The following is a 17,706-nucleotide window of genomic DNA, read 5'->3' as shown; positions in this document are numbered from 1 at the left end:
AGTTATTTACTCTCCATGTTGCAGATGCTGGGCCCATAGGCACTGACTGAGGGGCTGGGGCAGTTTTGGACCCCCAGATATATTTTTTGAGGGGGCCAGGCCACCGCAGTATTCAGAATACTGTTGCATTCTCCTCTGGGTGGGATTGAGGCTGAGAGAGAGTAATAAGAGAGTGCTTTGCATAATGCCATGTAGAGGCACAATTCTAATGGCGGGGTTGGGTTCCTGGTCCACAGCTCAATGTCTTTTCCAGTGTGCTATGCCAGTTCTAGACTGTTCAACGAGATGGCAGTTTCTCCGAAGCTCACATATCTACACACACTTTATTCTACATGGCTGAGAAGAGAGCATGTTAACAAACATCCCACTTCGTATGCAATAAATGGATACGAAGTGTGGCAGAAGCATGTTCTATGGTGGAAGCTTAGGGGGTACCCTGAACTGAGGTTCATTTTGTCTTCATTTCCTTTAGTGGACACTTTTGGAGACCGCATACTGGGAGCAAGAAGGGGGATGCCACATTGTCCGATTCAGAAAGCTTTTAAGCATGGCTTGGTGGAAAGTCAGGATACAAAGTTAAACAAACAAACAAAGATACCAATTTAAAAAACCCCTGGTTTCTCTTGCTCTTACCTTGAGGTCATGGAAGCTAGCCCGCAAAGCCACACAGTAATGCTCTGGTGCTGTTTCTCTCGTGAGACCGCTGTCTGTCACCCCGTCTGCCTACACCTGGCAGTGGTGCTGCTGCCAGACTCTCGAAGCTACCAACATGAGTCTGACCAAACTGCAGGAGGCAGTGGAAGGAGGAGTGCCTGGCGTGCTCTGGTCCATGGGGTCATGAAGAGTCAGACACGACTAAACGACTACAACAACAACTTTAAAAAACAAACAAACAAAAAACACATCTCCCCAACACTAGCTGTTTCCTCGTTTGGGGGCTCCTTAAATGTGCAGCTTTATAACCTAGTTGTTTACGAAGTGAAATCTTTTAATGGTCTAGAAGGGGAATGGGAGCAAACTGGATATAAAGCAAGGAGAAAGGGAGAGACTCTCTCTCTCTCTCTTCCACCCCTCCCATTTTAAAACATAATTATTATAAAGCCTCCTAAATGTTCTGCTCCCCTGCTGCGTAAAGTGGCATGTCTGGAAAATCGCTTTATGTCAGTGACTGGCAGCAGGCACTGGTTCCCCCCCCCCTTTTTCTTTTTTTCCTGCTGATGATAGGCATAGTGGGGTTAGGTGAAGGGCTGGCTTATAGTTTTGTGTAGCTTCCTTCCACAAGTCAGATTTCCCCCTATGGATTCTCTTGCTTTGTTTTGGTGGTAATTTAAAGATCCCATGCTATTGATTCCACCCCCCCTTCTTTTGGTAAGCTAAGTAGTGCATTCCAGCCAACATATTTCTCTTGCTAGCTCTTTCAGATATTATTACCATTAGAGATTAAAATAGCACCTCAGCCCACATGTGGGATACTGGAGAGAGAGAGAGAGAGAGAGAGAGAGAGAGAGCAGTAGCTTTCATGTTCGTCTGCAGAGAGGCGTTCCACTACCTTGAGATAATTAAATGGTCTGTAAAGCATTTGGGGAATAAGGCTTCACGGAAAGCACTCTAATAGTTTATTTTATTTTTTTGTTGTTGGTTTTTAATGGGACTAATCTTTGCTCCACTGGGGCTTTGGGGCTATCGGAATGAGAGTAAGGAGTTGAGGAATTCTCTTTACAGATGTACTAATGGTGCTTTTAAAAGACAAAGAGAGGATAAAGAAGAGAGGAGGGGGGATTCAGAATGAGACAGGAGATAGCATTTAACGATCGGGTGTTTACAGTCTAATTAAATATATTTAGTATCACCGTTGTCATAAAAGCTGGCTTTCTTTAAAATGTGAATTACTACATCACTGTGATAAAAACATTGCCTGAGGTCATGATCTTATTAGGTCCTAAACTACTTACTCATGAGTTACTCTGTTGTTCAGGAATTGTCTCACAAATGTCAAGTGGGTAAGTGGTTTCAGGACTGCGGTTATGAACATGTGCGGTTCTGTGTGGTGCGTTTTTCTTTTGCTATAGTTACAGATTTTTCATAATTGCTTGCATGCTCATCAGATGTGTTTTATCTCCAATTACCTCATTGTTGCCAAGGAATCTCTGTTGGTGGTATTGATGAGCTAATATATGACAGATCTTGGGTCATTATTATTTCATTTAGTGGTTGTATGTATAGACCAAGAGGGAATCTGAATATTGATTCACTGAATGGCTAGTAACAATGATTTATGAGCTAGAAATTCAGCACAGTGAGCCAAATAGAGTAGCGAGATTACATCTTATGAGCTACCATTGATTTTGTTTCATATTTCGCTGCACAGTGATTAGACCAGGATATCACAAATATTAGGTCTGAAGCTATGTTCTTTCTAGAAGTATCAGGATTGCAGAGTAAATTATCGATAATGCAAATGCATGTTTATCCACATTGACTAGAGAAGCACTCCTTCTCTTCCTTAACATATTTGCTGTCACCGCTGTTAGTTACTGCCGACCTACCCTCCCGAGGTTGTCTGGACTTGAATGTGCATTCCTTAGTACATTTTCCAAAGTTGACGTTCGTTGTTTCAAAATAGCTTTGCTGCCAATAGAGAGAAAAAGCACTGCAAAACCTGAATGTCTATCTACAGATGTCAGTCTGCTGAGGAAAGAAGCAGGCTATGTACTCTGAATACAGTGCAAGGAGCAGACAGTTCCACAGCTGCTTGCAACTTACCTCCCCGTTGTGCCATCAACGTTATACTCAAAATACGGTTTATTCAGATATGTAACAGAAGGCAAAGTTACAGCATCTCTACGGAAAGCTTTCTGTGTTGAATGAAAGCCCTCATAGTGCTTTATATTTTGTATAAAGACTTTGTATAGACTGGAAAGAGAAGTGGCTGAATTGCAACTAATCACCAAACTTAAAACCATGGAGAAACCTGGTTTGAACAAAGACATTGGATTCTTATCTCATTATACATAACAAAGCCATCTTTAGCCATCTCACCCCTTGCCTTTCCCTGCAAGACTAATTGCAGCCGTTTAGAGTCGTCAACAGGTTTTCCACACTTATCAGCCTATCACCCATTCCCACCACCCTTCTGAGTAATACCCCTCCCCACTCCCCCACTATATTTAAGGATCTGGTGACTTCTGTTTCAGTGTATCTGAAGAAGTGTGCATGCACACGAAAGCTCATACCAGGAACAAACTCAGTTGGTCTCTAAGGTGCTACTAGAAAGAATTTTCGATTTTATATTTTGTAAACTTTCATAGCTCTAAAATATGCTTAGACCAGTGATAGGGAACCTGCGGCCTCCAGAAATTCTGACTTCAGCTGCCTTCCAACCCAGGCAGTTTGGCCAATGTTCAGGTTTGACGGGAAGATGCGTGTTTCCTAGGTTAGACTGAGGCCCTGTTCAAAAATGACTTATCAGCGAAAAATCTTAATCAAGCACGAGTCTGAAATGCACACCTCCAGTGTGGGCTCTGGTCCATCAGATGCATACAGCAGAAATCATGTGCAGGTTGCTTTTTTGAGGGGCAGAATGGTGGGATAGCTCTCCCCTCCCAGGCTGCCGATCCCATGTTTGATTGTCCTCCTGTACCCTTCATGGTAAACCAAAGTTATTGGTTTGCCTTATCTGTTAGTCCTCCATGTCCTTATATGTTATTTTTAAATAACTAACTGTGTAGCGCACATTTCAAACATTTCTTCCCCCCCCCCGTAGTTGGCTAATACAATAAGTAATTAAAATAACATTATTAAAGAACACAAAACCTGTGATAAAAATTAAAGAGCAGACAGTGGCATGAACACCATTGTAGATGGAGCAAGGTAAAGGTAAAGGGACCCCTGACCATTAGGTCCATTCGTGTCCGACTCTGGGGTTGCCGCACTCATCTCGCGTTACTGGCCAAGGGAGCCAGCGTATAGTTTCCGGGTCATGTGGCATGGAGCAAACACACACACACACCCCCCAAATTGCGTATGTCGGGGTGGTGGGGTTTGTTCCAGGCACTGAAAAGACAGTGATAGTGGCCCATTGAACCTTCCTGAATAAATGAATTCATAGCTGCAGCAACCCACTGTTAACTAGCTTCTCTCACGTCACACCTTATTCACCACTTCCCACAGCTTGTTTGGCAGGGGTAACATGGTGGAGAAAGCCTCTGATTGTGACTGTAGCGTAGTGTAGCTTCCTAACATCATCATCATCATCATCATCAATATTATTTATTTTAACCCATGGGCAGATACGGAATTCTGAGAGAATGTTCTCGGCCCTTCACACTATTGAGAATTATGATTGGGTAGAAACAAGAGCTTTGATGCACTTTTACACTGTTTCCTTCCTACTCATCCCTCTTTTCTTTCAGTTGCACCCCAACCTAGGCTGCTTGCTTTGTTTCTGACCCTATTATGGACCTTTCCTTCTTGCACCAAGGCGTAATTTGCAGCCATCCCTTTGGTATCTCTTCTCTTCAGCGTCTGCACTATTTCCTGTTCCAGGCATCCAGTTAGAATTGATCTCGTTTTTCTTGTAACATCCAAGTGTTCTCTCACTTCTAATTGGACGCTACCAGAGAGAACACTTTTCCAAGTCTGCTGACCAGATGGAACCAAGCTCAGCCTGGATAGCTCAGTTGGTCAGAGCATGGTGCTGATAGCACCCACAAGGTTGCAGGTTCTATCCCCATGTGGGACAGCTGCATTCTATGAAAATGAAACTGGTTCTATGGAACAGTAGAGAGCTGAAGCGCACAATGTGGGCAGTATTTGGGAGAGTACTATAGTTTATAATCTGCTGCACATGGGACTCGAAAGCCTGGCAGGTACGCTAGCAGGTTTCTGTGAGCACACTGATACCTGTGGCACCATGTCGGAGAACCTTTAGCGTGTCAGGCCAACATTGGATAAAAGTGATCAAAGTAACATAATGTTTGCATTACATGATTGAAGATTTCTCTGTTGAGGAAACTGTAATTTATCGTAACCCATACTTATTTGAGTCTCTCAACTTACCGGTATCTAAAGTTTATCAACTAGCTGAAACCGAAAGGACAGAAACAGCACCACTGTTTTTCCTTAGGAAATGTGGGGGAGAGCATGGGATTTTCAGGCAACATGGTGGCGTAATCTGTTTAACTCTAGCAGTCACTTCCGTCCCACAGGACCTGTGAGGATTTATGTAAGAAATAGGCTAACTAGTAACCATCTTTGGGTCAGATACGGCCACAAGGTTACTGGTTGTCTACCACTGTGTTAAGAACAGTCTCAACACACACACACACACACACACACAACCCACCATGGATGGCTTCAGAATTTATAATAGCTGTTTCTGTCCTGGAGGAAAACAGTGTGTGTTGTATCTGTCACACTTCCATAGTCATTGACAGAGGGCTTTGGATAGCATCAGCGCTGGGGCAGAACAGAGGAGATGTCTAGTTGAATGGTGTGTATGTAGATCTTATGGAAGTTAAATAGTTTATTTGTAGGTTATGATAGAAATAGGGGTTGTTGTTTTTTTAAAAAAGAAGAAAAAGCAGCTCATGCAGACCAAAAAAAATAATGCTTTAGGATGCAATGGTGTTATAAATCCATGGTGTTAGTCTTTCTGTCCGATATGAGGTGTTGTGTTTCAAGTTTTAGTTTCATTTATCATTTATAAGAAGGGAGGGGAAAAGAGCATACCGAATTTAAGTAAGTGTTTCGTGCATGGCTCAGGTAGCCCCTAACATTGAGAATGGTGTGGGGAGGATTCAATTGCAGCGAGGTTGGCACCAGGCCCATTGGAAATACTGTTGCAGCTTGCAAGCCCTGGAAGTCAAGGCTTTATTTAACCCAATTATTCAAGATGGTTAAACAAACAACCAAGTATGTATAACCTCCCAAAGCTGATTTGTTGCCAAGTCACAAGACTTGGTTTTATTTTGTCAGGTGGATGTTGGGCCCTGGGCTGATGACGCTGTTTAGATTGGGATGTCAGCTGTGAGTGGCATGTGTGAGCCTCCTTTTTATTTGAAACTCATTCTCTTCCCCGCCCCCTCCTGCTTTTCGCATGCCAAGAAAAGAAAGGTCATAATGCATATCAAGTATGTTACACTCCTCACAGTAAACTATATGAAGCTTCACGTAACACATCCATTCAATAGCTACAGGCATGTCTGGTCACAGAGCCATGATGTTTGCCTACTTCTGGTTCAAACAAATGTTCTGACTTGCATGAAGGAAAACAACACACACACCTACACCTGGATGGCAAATGAAGTTAACCAAGCGAATGCAGCAATCTTGTTAAAAATAGGTTGCTGGAAATCCTTATCAGCACTAACAGTAAATGAAAGAGTTGATTTCGCTTCCTAAAGTTTTGGAATGACCAGTTTCTCAGCTAATAGCCTGATCTTCCCTTTTTTAGGTGAAGTGAATTGATTATGATAATGAGCTTTAAAAATATGTGTACAAAGTGCTTTGCTATAGTAGTTGTCGATGCCTGTAAAGCAACCCTGCAGGGTGGGTCTTCTCCCCAGTGGAAAGGGCTTGAAACTGATCAGTTTTGTGGAAGCCGATGTGACTCTTGTTTCACTGGGACCACATTCCACAGACCGGTATAGACTGGTAGATTTTCTGTTCCACGAGAAGTTGGAGAAGCTATTGAACTCTCCACACCTTCTGCTTCTTGCCTTTCCAATCGCAACATGGCCTGCCTTTTGGCACATGCATACTTTATAGCTCTTCATTATTATTTTCTTGTTTGTTTGTTTTGTTTTTTGATGCTCATAAAATCTAGCCTACGTAAAGATTGAAAATGAGACCTATTTGTTTTGCAGTTTTCGCACGGGCCTAGGAGTTTTTAATGAAAGGAATGGTAAACAGCTTCAGATTGTGCCTCTGGTGTCCACAGAGTGATCAGCATATTCAACATGCTCAGCATGACTCTAAGATATTACAGCTGATAATAGTTGTAATTGACTTGCAGACGCCTGCCTCTCTCTCTCCACCCCACCCCCAGAACAGGGGGAGTCATCAAGAGGGCAAGCTGTTAGCTCACAGGAAGATAGATATATATATATATATAATAAAATATTCTCTCCCACACCCTCTTTTTTTAAATCTACCTTTCTTATTAGCACTAGCAAACGTTTACTTTGTTGGCTTAGTGAATGATAAACCCCCAGAGTACTGCACCATCCTGCATTAACAAGAAGGGGTAGAACTAGGCTGTCTGAAAAGCAGAAATGTACAAAGCATATAACTGTTGGGAAATGAAGGAGGGTTAGCTCTACCGGAATGATGATGGGCAATAAAAATAGTTTCCTTTTCTGTCTCCCTCCCTCTCCTCCCTTTCTGCTCACCGCCCCCCAAATCCCATTTATTTTCCTGGCGAATGATTGAGGTAGACCACTGTGCCACTGCGGATGGAAAGGATAAATTGCAAAGCCGAAATGGTTTTTGTAGAGTGTTTTGCTTGTCACGCAGGTAGATTCTCCTTTGTGAGTAAACTCCGTTGTAGTGATTAACACAGGATCCAGTCCGGTGGGACTTGAGCTTTGTGATCTCTCGTTTGGCTTAGATTCAGGGTACATGTATATTTATCCCATACTGTTTCAGGCTTCGCTAAAGCATTGATGTATCACTTCAGAGCACGCAGCAGCTGAGTGTCTAAAAATGACTTTCTTAGTGTAACACTGGGTCACCTTGGTCAGGTCTCCTTCTCGCTGTGCTATTCCCTTTCCTGATACTGCATTCCTTCTGTTTGACTCAGATGGTAATGTTTTTTTGTTAGAAATCCAAAATTCAAGGCGTTAATTAATGGAAACTGTGGAGTACAGACCTAGAGATAAGACCCCCTCCTTCATCCAGGGTGGTCTTGAACACTGCAGTGTTTTTAATGGAACAGCAGTCTCTTTGTAGCTGCTTTGGCCATTTATTTTGTCCTTATGGAAGAGGCAAGTTACATACTGATTATTTACCATCTAAAAGAGTCTCAATACTTAAGACTACTTGGATGCGATACATGTCATGTCAGACTGTACTACTTCAAAATGTAAGTGGAGGAATGCATATGTTCTTTCCAATATCAAGAACTCCCTGCATGTGAAAAGCTGGCTGGCATGTCAGGGAGAATTTTTTAGTCAGACCCTTTTCCTGACACTATATTTCCACAGCAGATATTTTCTGATGCAGGGAATGTCGTGACGTGCAATTTAAGAGTGCCTTATTATGTGTTTTGTACGAACCTGTGGATTAACCCCTGTGTTTTGACCATATTCAGAACAAGGGTGGATGAAGCATAGTGAATATGTTAAATCTTACCCAACTTTACACAATACATTCTTATTTATGATTGAATAGCCATTTGAGTATAGAATCAGGAAATGGTAGTTGTGCAGATTAACTAATGTGAAGGTTGGTGATCCTATCAGTGGCTGTGTTTACACATCACAGCAAACCATAGTTAATAGTTTTCCATGAATGCATCTTTCTGGGTTATTTTTCTTCTCTCTGCTAGTGCACAGAGGAAATAAACCATGATCAATGGTTGGAACCAAGGGTTTTGATTTGTTTTGTTCCCAACAAATCACAGTGAGTAACCCAATCTTGACTACAGATTGTACTGTGTTGGGAGTGAAACAAGCATGATCCCTGGATGAGACCAGGATTCATGGTTTATTTCTTCCCATGGCTACTGGGGAAGGGCATAGCGGCTGCAACCGGTTTGTGCATGGTAGTGTCAGGTTTATGGTACTGTGCTGGATGGACACAGAATATGCCTATGATGTAAAGTCAGGTTTCCCTATTGATTCAATTGGATTGTCCTTGATACTAATCATTATAAATTAAATTATGGTTGGTTGTGTTTGTCAGTGATCAAAAAGGGAAAGAAGGGGTATCTTTCAGAACTTTGAAGGAAAGTTGACAACTGGGTCACTTTACCACTTGTTGGCCTTCCTTTGTGAAAAGATTAGGAAGGATGATGTCTTGACCTAGTTGTGTTCCATTGTCTGACCTACAGAGAACAGCAAAGATTGGAATTCCAACCTGGTGAAAGAGTGTGTGAATATCCTTCCTAATCTTAGTTCTAATCTTAGTTTCTTCTTTCCAGTACACATTAATATATGGCCGATGTTGTCAGGATGCAACAGAGATATGAAAATGGCATCATCAAGATATTGAGATGTGTTTGGTGGGTGCCATCTTGCTTTGCAGAGATTAGGTTTTAATTGTCTTTTGAAATTTCCTAGACATATTGTGCAACGGGTGGGTTTTTTCCCATCCCTAGTAACAGAAAACCTTTAAAGTGTTGTAAATTAGGGCATTGAAGGCCAGAGAATTAGCTTCTCTTGTGCTACCTATTGTCTACAAAAGACTGGAAGTTGGTTGCTCCTGTACCTAACTAATCTTTTTGTCTTTAAGTACGCATGCACAAAAAAGGCTCCTTAAACACCCTTTTTGCTGTCCAGGGCAGGATGTTTCTGAAGGAGACCATGCTATTTCCCAGAGAGAAGGATTTAAGTTTCCAGTGAAGTTTTCCAGGCAGCTTTGGTTGCACTCTGAAATCCAATCTGCCTTTTGACTCAAGAGACTGTCTCCCTTCCCCACTATCATGACGGACCAGTGGTTTTTTTGTTTTTGTTTTTTTAAAAAACACATTAAGAAAAGGTCTGAAGGGAAATGAGCTATTTGCACAGAAAAGCCACTTACTATGAGCTACATTTGCTGTTTGCGAAGAGGTAACTTAATATGGCTTTTTCTGCTGGTGTTTGTCTGTTTTGGGTTGTGTTATTGTTGTTGAGTTACTCTGCCTCCTTATCTACAGCAATTATTGGGTCTGAAAAGACAGGGCTGTCAGCAGCATCTTCAAACACAAGTGTGTTCTGGCTCCAGGTTGGTACCTCATCCTCACCAATATCACATGTCAAGTAGTTTTGCGCTATGGCGCGGAAGATGCATTATTTTGTTTGTTTATAAGGGGGCAAAGTGTTGTTTGTGATGTACTAGCTAATTATTTGGGGGAAAGATCAGGAACCAAGGTGTACATTAATATTTGCTGTTGAGAGTATTTTGTGTGTGTGTGCGCAGATAGATTCAAGTAAGTAAGCAAATAAATAATACGAAGATCTACACTACTAATTTTACCCAAAAGCTTTTGATTTCGATTCAGATGTTTATATACTAATTTATTTGGTGCCAACACAAGGGAGTGATAATCCGATAAAGCCCCAACTGCTGACTTACAGGTTTGCCTTTTCGTACAATAGGCAGGAATCAAGATATACTTTGCTGCCAGCTTCCACATTCTGAATACTTTCTTTGACACAGACGTATTGGCTTGCTCTGTCCGTCAGCCAACAGCTGTTGCTGCTGCACCTACTTCTGTATTGTCCCAGACACATCCTCAAGCTACTTTCAAGTCATGCCAAACACCTAAATGGAATCTATGGTCAGGGAGAAGCCTGTTGTTTTCTCTGTCTCGTCAGCTGTTGCCCTCTCCTCTCCCAAGTAAAGTGGTATTGAAACTCCTCTCGTGTTCCAAGTCTTTCCTTCCTTTCTGCCTTCCTACAAACAATAACCCAGCGAGGTGACATTTGACAGAGCACACAGGCCTGTCACTGTACAACACGGAGACCCTCTATTCCCCTGCCCCCTCCTTCATATTGATGTGTGCAGCTAAGTTGTCCGTCTAAGCATTATGTTCAGGAAATCGAAAAAACCCCATTAAAACCAAATCTCGGCAAATCTAAAAATCCTCTGAATGGTTTGGGAGTAATCAAAAGACTGGCTTAATTTCCCTTGCAGTCATTAATGTGCCTCAGCCATGCGCTCAAATTATTCTAATGGCTAGGTCAAGTCGCACTGTGCTGTCTGCGGAGTGCGTGAAATGTTTCCGGCAATTACTCTTCTGGGTTGCGACGGATAAAGAGTTAATCTGACTTTTCTGTCCTTCCGTGTTTGTGCACCTGTGCCTGAGCACAGGTCAGCCCACCATTCTTAACTGAATGGCTTGACTGGTTTACCTAACTGGGAAATAAGCTCCTCTTTCCTCCCCCCCCCCCATCTCACTAAAAGGAGGGGAAAGCATCATTCTTTCAGCTATACATGGCAGACCATTTCTTTGCAGCCTCTATAGATTTTTCAGCATAGAAAGCTCTCCCCGCTCTGGGTGAAAGACTCTGATGTAACATGACTATTCCTTTGTGTCAGCTTCAGGAAACTCCTGCTGCAGCTGATGTGCCGCCACTAGATTAACTGGTGACGGATCCATTTTTTCCTTTTTTCCTACTCTAAGGTGCTTGGGCTTCTGCCAGGGAGAGAACTATGCTTTGTTTGTCTGCACTGAACTTCTTCCCCTTTGCCACTGAAAATGCCTTAGTGGCTGCCCTGTACTGAAACATCCTTTGTGTCATGATATGAATCGTTTTGGCCTTGTGCTGGTTCAGAACTGGTTGGCTGCTTTTGCATGTTACAGGGAAGGAACAGCTCCCAAGACCAGCATAACATTTTTCTGTGTGATGAGCAGAGGGTCAGTATAGAATCATAGAATTGGAAGGGATTCTGAGGGTCATCTAGTCCAACCCCCAGCAGTGTAGTCACAGGAATGTTGGAAGCTGCTTTCTACAAGCCACCAGGCCATCTACCTCAGTACTGTCTACACTACAGTGTAGTGGCTCTCCAGGACAGGGTTCTGTATCAGCCCTACCCGGAGATGCCAGCGACTGAATCGACAATGCAGATGCTGTGCCACTGAGCTACAACCCTTCCCCTCTGCTGCCAGACCAGAACCCTGATTTTTTATTTTTTATTTGTACCTGTTACTATAAAAATCCTGGTTTGATCTACTACATCTCCTAGGACTGAACAGGTGACATGACTGGCTTCTGGTCTAGCCTCAGTGAATGGGAGCTTTCTCTGCAAGCAGCCCTCTCTTCCAGGGACAGCAAGGAACCTGACCCTTTCAGGGCTGGAAAGTGTGGGTCAATGGTGAGAATTCATAATAACTTGTAGATTTACCGGTAACTTGTAGGGGGTTATAGATCAGAGTCGAGCATCCGTTGGCAGGGATTTGGGATAGGAGACTCTTTGTCTCCTCCTTTATTACAGCTTTGTTCAAAATGATAGAGTTGCACACACACAATCAGCTCTCTCATTTCCCCCCCCTTTAAAACCCACATTTATTGATGCATGAAGAATAATGATTATGCTTCAACACTAAAAAAAGGGGGGGGGAAGAATTGTAGATTCTGTGTGCCTAGCGTGCACACATGCAACAATCAGGCATTAAACGTGCAAGAGAAACCCACCATTTCCCACCAATAAAGTGAAGGATGGGTTAAGTGCAGGAGAAGTTATGACTGACAATGGAAAGATCGCTATTAAGCAGCTGATGACCGCAATCCTAAGCATATTTACGGCGAATTAAATCACAGTGAAATCAATAGAATGTACTTCTGAATAATGTGGTTAGGAATGGAATGGGTTGTGGGTTTCTTTTTCTTTCTTTCTTTCTTTCTTTCTTTCTTTCTTTCTTTCTTTCTTTCTTTTGATAAATAAGTTCTCCCCCCCCCCCAACTAGGAATAGTCCATAAGTCCCTTACACTGGGATAGTCCAAAAAGGGTGGGTGGGCTTTATTGTCCTTTATACTCATCTGTCCAGATATTCTGTCTTCATGGTTTTCTCTCCTTTCCTTTGAAAATCTTGAAACGAGTTAGCAATTGCCAAAGTGGCCATGTCGGTTCATGGCTGCAAGGCGTTGATACCCATACTATTGTTGCCTTAAGTCCAGGGAACCACAGTCGCTGGCAGTATAGTAGTCGTAATCCCTAATGATAGAACTGTTGCATGTGGCTGACTTGGGGACACCACCACCAGCAGCAGCAGCAGGGTGGAATTGGCAGAAGAATTCTTTTTATTTCCCTCCTCTGGCTGCTTGCAGGGTACTTTTTTAAAGAGAAACTCTGGAGCTCACATTGTTGGTTTGACTCTGCTGTTCTTTGGCACGGCAGCGAGGAAAACAAGGGCCACCAGAGCTGTTTTGTCTGCGGACTACTTTGCAGACTTAGTTGTTTGCATTTGGGAGGTTGCTTTTGTAGGCTTAGCAGTAGATGTTTTGAAAGGGAGATTAAAGTTCCGAAAGATGCCTAGCGCTCTGCCTCCCTCTGTGCTGTAGAAAGCTGTTTGCTTCTCAGTGAAGGGAACACAAATGAAAGGACATCAGTTTCGCCCTTTTTCAGCATGGCTCTCTTGGACTAAAACCTTATGCACTAATGTGTGTGCAGTGCGCTCTTGTTGCAGGGAAGAAGAATCTCATTTTGTCCAGTGGTTCCTTGGTTAATTTCTAAGGTCTGAGGCTCAAACCGGCATGAATGTCCTTCACTCTAATCCCAAATGTTAGTGTGTTTGTCTTACAATTAATTGGCTCTAGAGAAGGGGATATTCTGCACATTCTCAGGGATGCTCTTTTCAGCCTTACCTGCCAGTAATGTGCTGGCATGGCCTGACTGCTATTAAGCCCCGAGGATTAAAAGCAGCAGCTTGCCTTAATGCTGCCAATGGCAAACGGTTTCCATCAAGGCTTTGATGGATTGTTTTTGGCTCCCAGAAACCCATGTCTCTGCAGAAGACATATTTTGGATTTGGCACCGCTGCTGGTCATAGGGGGGCAGGAGCTGCTTCAGCAAAAATGGATATTTTGATTGTATCGTTTCTGCCGCTTCTGCTTTTTGTCTGAGGGGGCGCAGAGCCATACATAATACAAAGGGTTGCACTAGTGATGCAAGTGGAAGGGAGGGAAACTGTGGAGGAGAGACCTCCTGCTTATTTTCTTTTGGCAGCTGCCCGACTTCCTTGTACGAGTGTTTTTGGGGGTTTTCTTTTTCCCTCGCCTCGCAATGTTTTAACTTGAGACTTCATGGAAATCCACTTCCCTGGCTTCACCACTTCTCACAGGAACGTGCCAGCAATCATTAACAGTTCCTGCCTCAGTTGGAAGATGACCATTAAAACAATTATATTTATTTTTTTCCAACTTGATGGTGGCCAGTTGTTGGTTCTTCCTGCAACCCCTGCCCGCTTTCTTATAAACAAGAGTCTGATCTCTACGTATCGTTTCTAAAACGTTTTAGTGACGCGGACATGAGTTGATTTTTATTTATTTATTTTCCATTTTCATTTCTTTCCCCAGTTATGAAGATCAATGATGTAGACCACCCACTCGAATGACGCTGGACATTTATAACTGGAATCTTTAAGGAATAAAAAGAAGAAATACGTCGAGAAAGGGGGGTCAATAATGGTGGCTTCTGAGTGCAGAATGAAAAGGTTTTGGCTACTTCTGATAGTCAGCTTCCTCCAGTGTACAGAAGGTAAGATAAATGCACTTAAGTTAAAATCTTAAGTTTCTGTTGTGAAGAGATGTGCCTGTTCATGTAAACTACGGGAGTCCAAAAGGACAACATAATTTATTGCAGAAAAGATGCTCCTTATTTTTGCATCACATCTACCTTAGTGGGATGCAACTTATTTTGGCATATGCTGGTATATTTGTCAACTTCTAGAGTTTATTCTTTTGGGCTGTATCCACATGTGATTGACCAATATGATTATACTTGATGTGTATATAATATATTTTTTTTCATTTTTTATGGCGTATTGTTAGGTTAGGTGAAGCTGTTTTTCCTGTGGCTTTTCCATTCCTTTCCCCCTCTCTTTATGAATACTGTACCTTTTAAAAATTAATTTTAAGTCGTTATGTCCTTGAAATTATGTTTAAGAACACGACTAAAACAGCTTCCTAACTTTGCTTTAACTATTATTTAAGTGTCTGCTGTAAATTCTAAGTGGCCTCTTATTTAAAAATGTAAATGATTAATTGATTCCTGACAATGGAATATGTTGTGTAGCCGGGGTGACTGTCCTTGAGTGGCAGGTGGTTTATTTTTGGATTCCTCTTGTTGAGCCATCTCAAAATGCTGTCCTTGAAAACCAGCAAACTGCAAGTTACATAAACACAAGACATAGCAGCTTTAAATATGTATGATCCGATGGAAGAGAAAGTGCATTCGGGGCTATTGCTTTCTCACTTACTGGTCTTATTGACATCAGTGTGGCAAGTCGTTAGTGGAAAATCAGCACTGTACATCTCAGAACTGGGTAAAGTGTAATTGAAAGTGGGTCACCATCAACTTAAATCTCAGTGCTGTTTGAAAATTTATTTACCTACTGTTAGATGCAGTACCTAAGGCTACACTTAAATTAGAAAGAAAAGAACAAGCGTCTTCCCCACCCTCTCTTTTCGAACAAAATTGTCATGTTCATTTTCACTGGTGTCACAGACCTAGTCATTTGTGCTAGCGTATTTCCTTTCAACACGAGCACAACACCCTCCTGGCACTGTTGCAGTGCCACACTTGTGTAGCAGGTTGCCAGGATAGATAATCAAGCAAAGCTGCTGCTCAGCCTCCATTCATTCCACGTAAGTCCCATTGAAATGAATGGAGATTGCATGACATTGAATTATACTGTACAGTGTATCTCTTTTATCTTAGTTCTAATACATGAAAACCAGCTAAGAGTTCTTAGCAACAAACTAGCTAAGCTGCAACAGACATTTTGCTGTTGTATTAAAAAAAAAAAAAACAACACAGGGGGCAACGGATCACAAGAGCTGGCACTGGCAAAAATCATGTTGCGGAGAAAACTGTGAAGCCAGCCAATGTCTCTACGTAGCTCCATCCTTATTTCAGACATCGTAATATGTCGGTATATCATGATATTTAGCTGGTGATATTGTCATGATGCTGAAAACCAGATATCGCCAATATAGGGTTAGGACCGCATTGTTAATGTAGCAAGTGAATGTAGCCACTGTTTTTATGTGTGAGATCTTATTACGATCTCTTCCGTTGGCATGGTAATAGTCACCCTTCATCCCAGCCCTTCTCTCCTGATAATGTTTTGGAAGGCAATTGAGGAGTTTCATATCTGTGAATGCTCCTGTGAGCCTAGTTGTGTGGCTGACGTGTCAACCCCTGCGAACAGGGTAAAGGCACAGAACGCCAAGGATTGTGTTCTCAGCTCCCTCTGCACTCCCACATGTGGAACAATAAAAACCACTGTTTACTTCCATTAATATCTTGCAGAAAGCTTTAAAACATTCTATATCTATTTAGTCTAATGTTGGCTCTGTGTTAAGACACGGCTCATGGGCTTGAATTGGAAAAAAAGAAGAAGTGTCGTGTAGGAACTCCAATTTAGATTTCACGCAGTGTAGACCTGCTATCTCTCTCAGGGGATATTGCCCTTTGAAAACCTGGTTTGCCTGACCAACTTTTAAGAGCCCCCCCCCCACCTTCCTACAGAGTTGTCGGTGGAGTGTCGAAGGCCAGCTCTGACCAAAAGCGCACTTTTCTCAGTTGCGGTTTCATTAGTTGGTAATTTGTGATTTGTCAGAGAATATTGTTATATATACATGTGCTCCAGCTGGCCTTTATCCCTTTAGTAGAGAATTAAATTTTTATTTTCCTGTGCAACTGCAGTTTACAAATGAGAGGTGATGTACTATGCAGCCACCTTTACGAAGTAAAGAAATTAAAAGCTAATGAGAAGCTTAGATGTCTACATGTAACCACTAGGTGCCCTAAGTAATTACTGTGATGCCTTTAAAAAAAAAGAAAAAAGAAGTGGGGTTGTTTTAGTGATAAGAAATTCCTGTGAAATACTGCAGAAGTATCGGGAACATTGAAAGCTTTCTTATTACTAGGCACCACTTGGTTATCCATTTAAAACAAAATCATGCCGCTTTAAGTGGTCTTGTCTACTCCACCCATAGGAATTGTAGTTGGTTAAGTGTGCTGAGAGTTGCTAAGGATATCCCTATTCCCAGACTGATTCAACAATCAGTGCGTCTCCCCAGGGAACTCTGGGAATTTTCACTCTTTAAAGGGCGCAGAGGTCTCCTAACAGCTCCCACCCTTAACAAACTACAGGATTATTTGGGGGAAGTCAAGACTGCTTAAAGTGGCACAATACTGCTTTAAAGATATAGTGCATATGGGGCTCAAATCATTCAATCTGTCTCTCTAGACTCTTACCCAAGATAGAATCTTAGAATCAAAGAATTGTAGAGTTGGAAGGGACCACAAGAGCCATCTAGTCCAACCCCCTGCAATCCATGAATCTTTTGCCCAACGTGGGGCTTGAACCCACAACCCTGGGATCAAGAGTCTCCTGTTCTGCTGACTGAGCTGTCTGGGGATATTGACTATTCAAGCAAGTCCAGAAGACTTTCCCATCGTCTGCTATGTGATCTGTTAACAGGAAATTCCAGGAACTCGGTGTTAGGAACCTCTGCATGAAAACCATGTGTGCATAGCACAGGTTTGGATGCTTCCTTTTATTCTTTTACATCATAGAAGGCTCCCTTACGTTTCAGTGGATGCAGTTTACTTCCCTCCATTAAATGGAATGGAGAAGATGGTCTGCATATGGACAAGGATAGCCAACTAGATGCCCTCCGAATCTTGCTGCACTACAGCTTCCTTCATCCCCAGACAACATGACCAGTGATCAAGGATAAATTTTTTTTGGGGGGGGGGTGTATTCCAGCAGCATCTGGTGGGTGCTACATTGGCCCCTTGATCTCAAGGTGCTCATGTAGGTTCCTGATCTCA

The 17,706-nt window shown here is 42.4% G+C and overlaps 1 protein-coding gene across 27 annotated transcripts in view; it reads left to right on the top strand.

Moving 5' to 3' along the window:
* Positions 1-17,706, top strand: part of ADGRL2 (adhesion G protein-coupled receptor L2) — a 207,058-nt gene that overhangs the window by 36,551 nt on the left and 152,801 nt on the right. For all 27 annotated transcript variants that reach the window (XM_033151717.1, XM_033151720.1, XM_033151718.1 and 24 more), the window contains exon 2: positions 14,220-14,400. In XM_033151717.1, coding sequence (XP_033007608.1) covers positions 14,328-14,400 — 73 coding nt within the window. In that variant the 5' untranslated portion in view covers positions 14,220-14,327. The remainder of the gene's footprint in view (positions 1-14,219; positions 14,401-17,706) is intronic.

Source organism: Lacerta agilis, chromosome 6 (genome assembly GCF_009819535.1).
Source record: "Lacerta agilis isolate rLacAgi1 chromosome 6, rLacAgi1.pri, whole genome shotgun sequence".
NCBI lineage: Eukaryota > Metazoa > Chordata > Lepidosauria > Squamata > Lacertidae > Lacerta > Lacerta agilis.
This window is presented reverse-complemented; position numbering and strand designations above follow the sequence as displayed.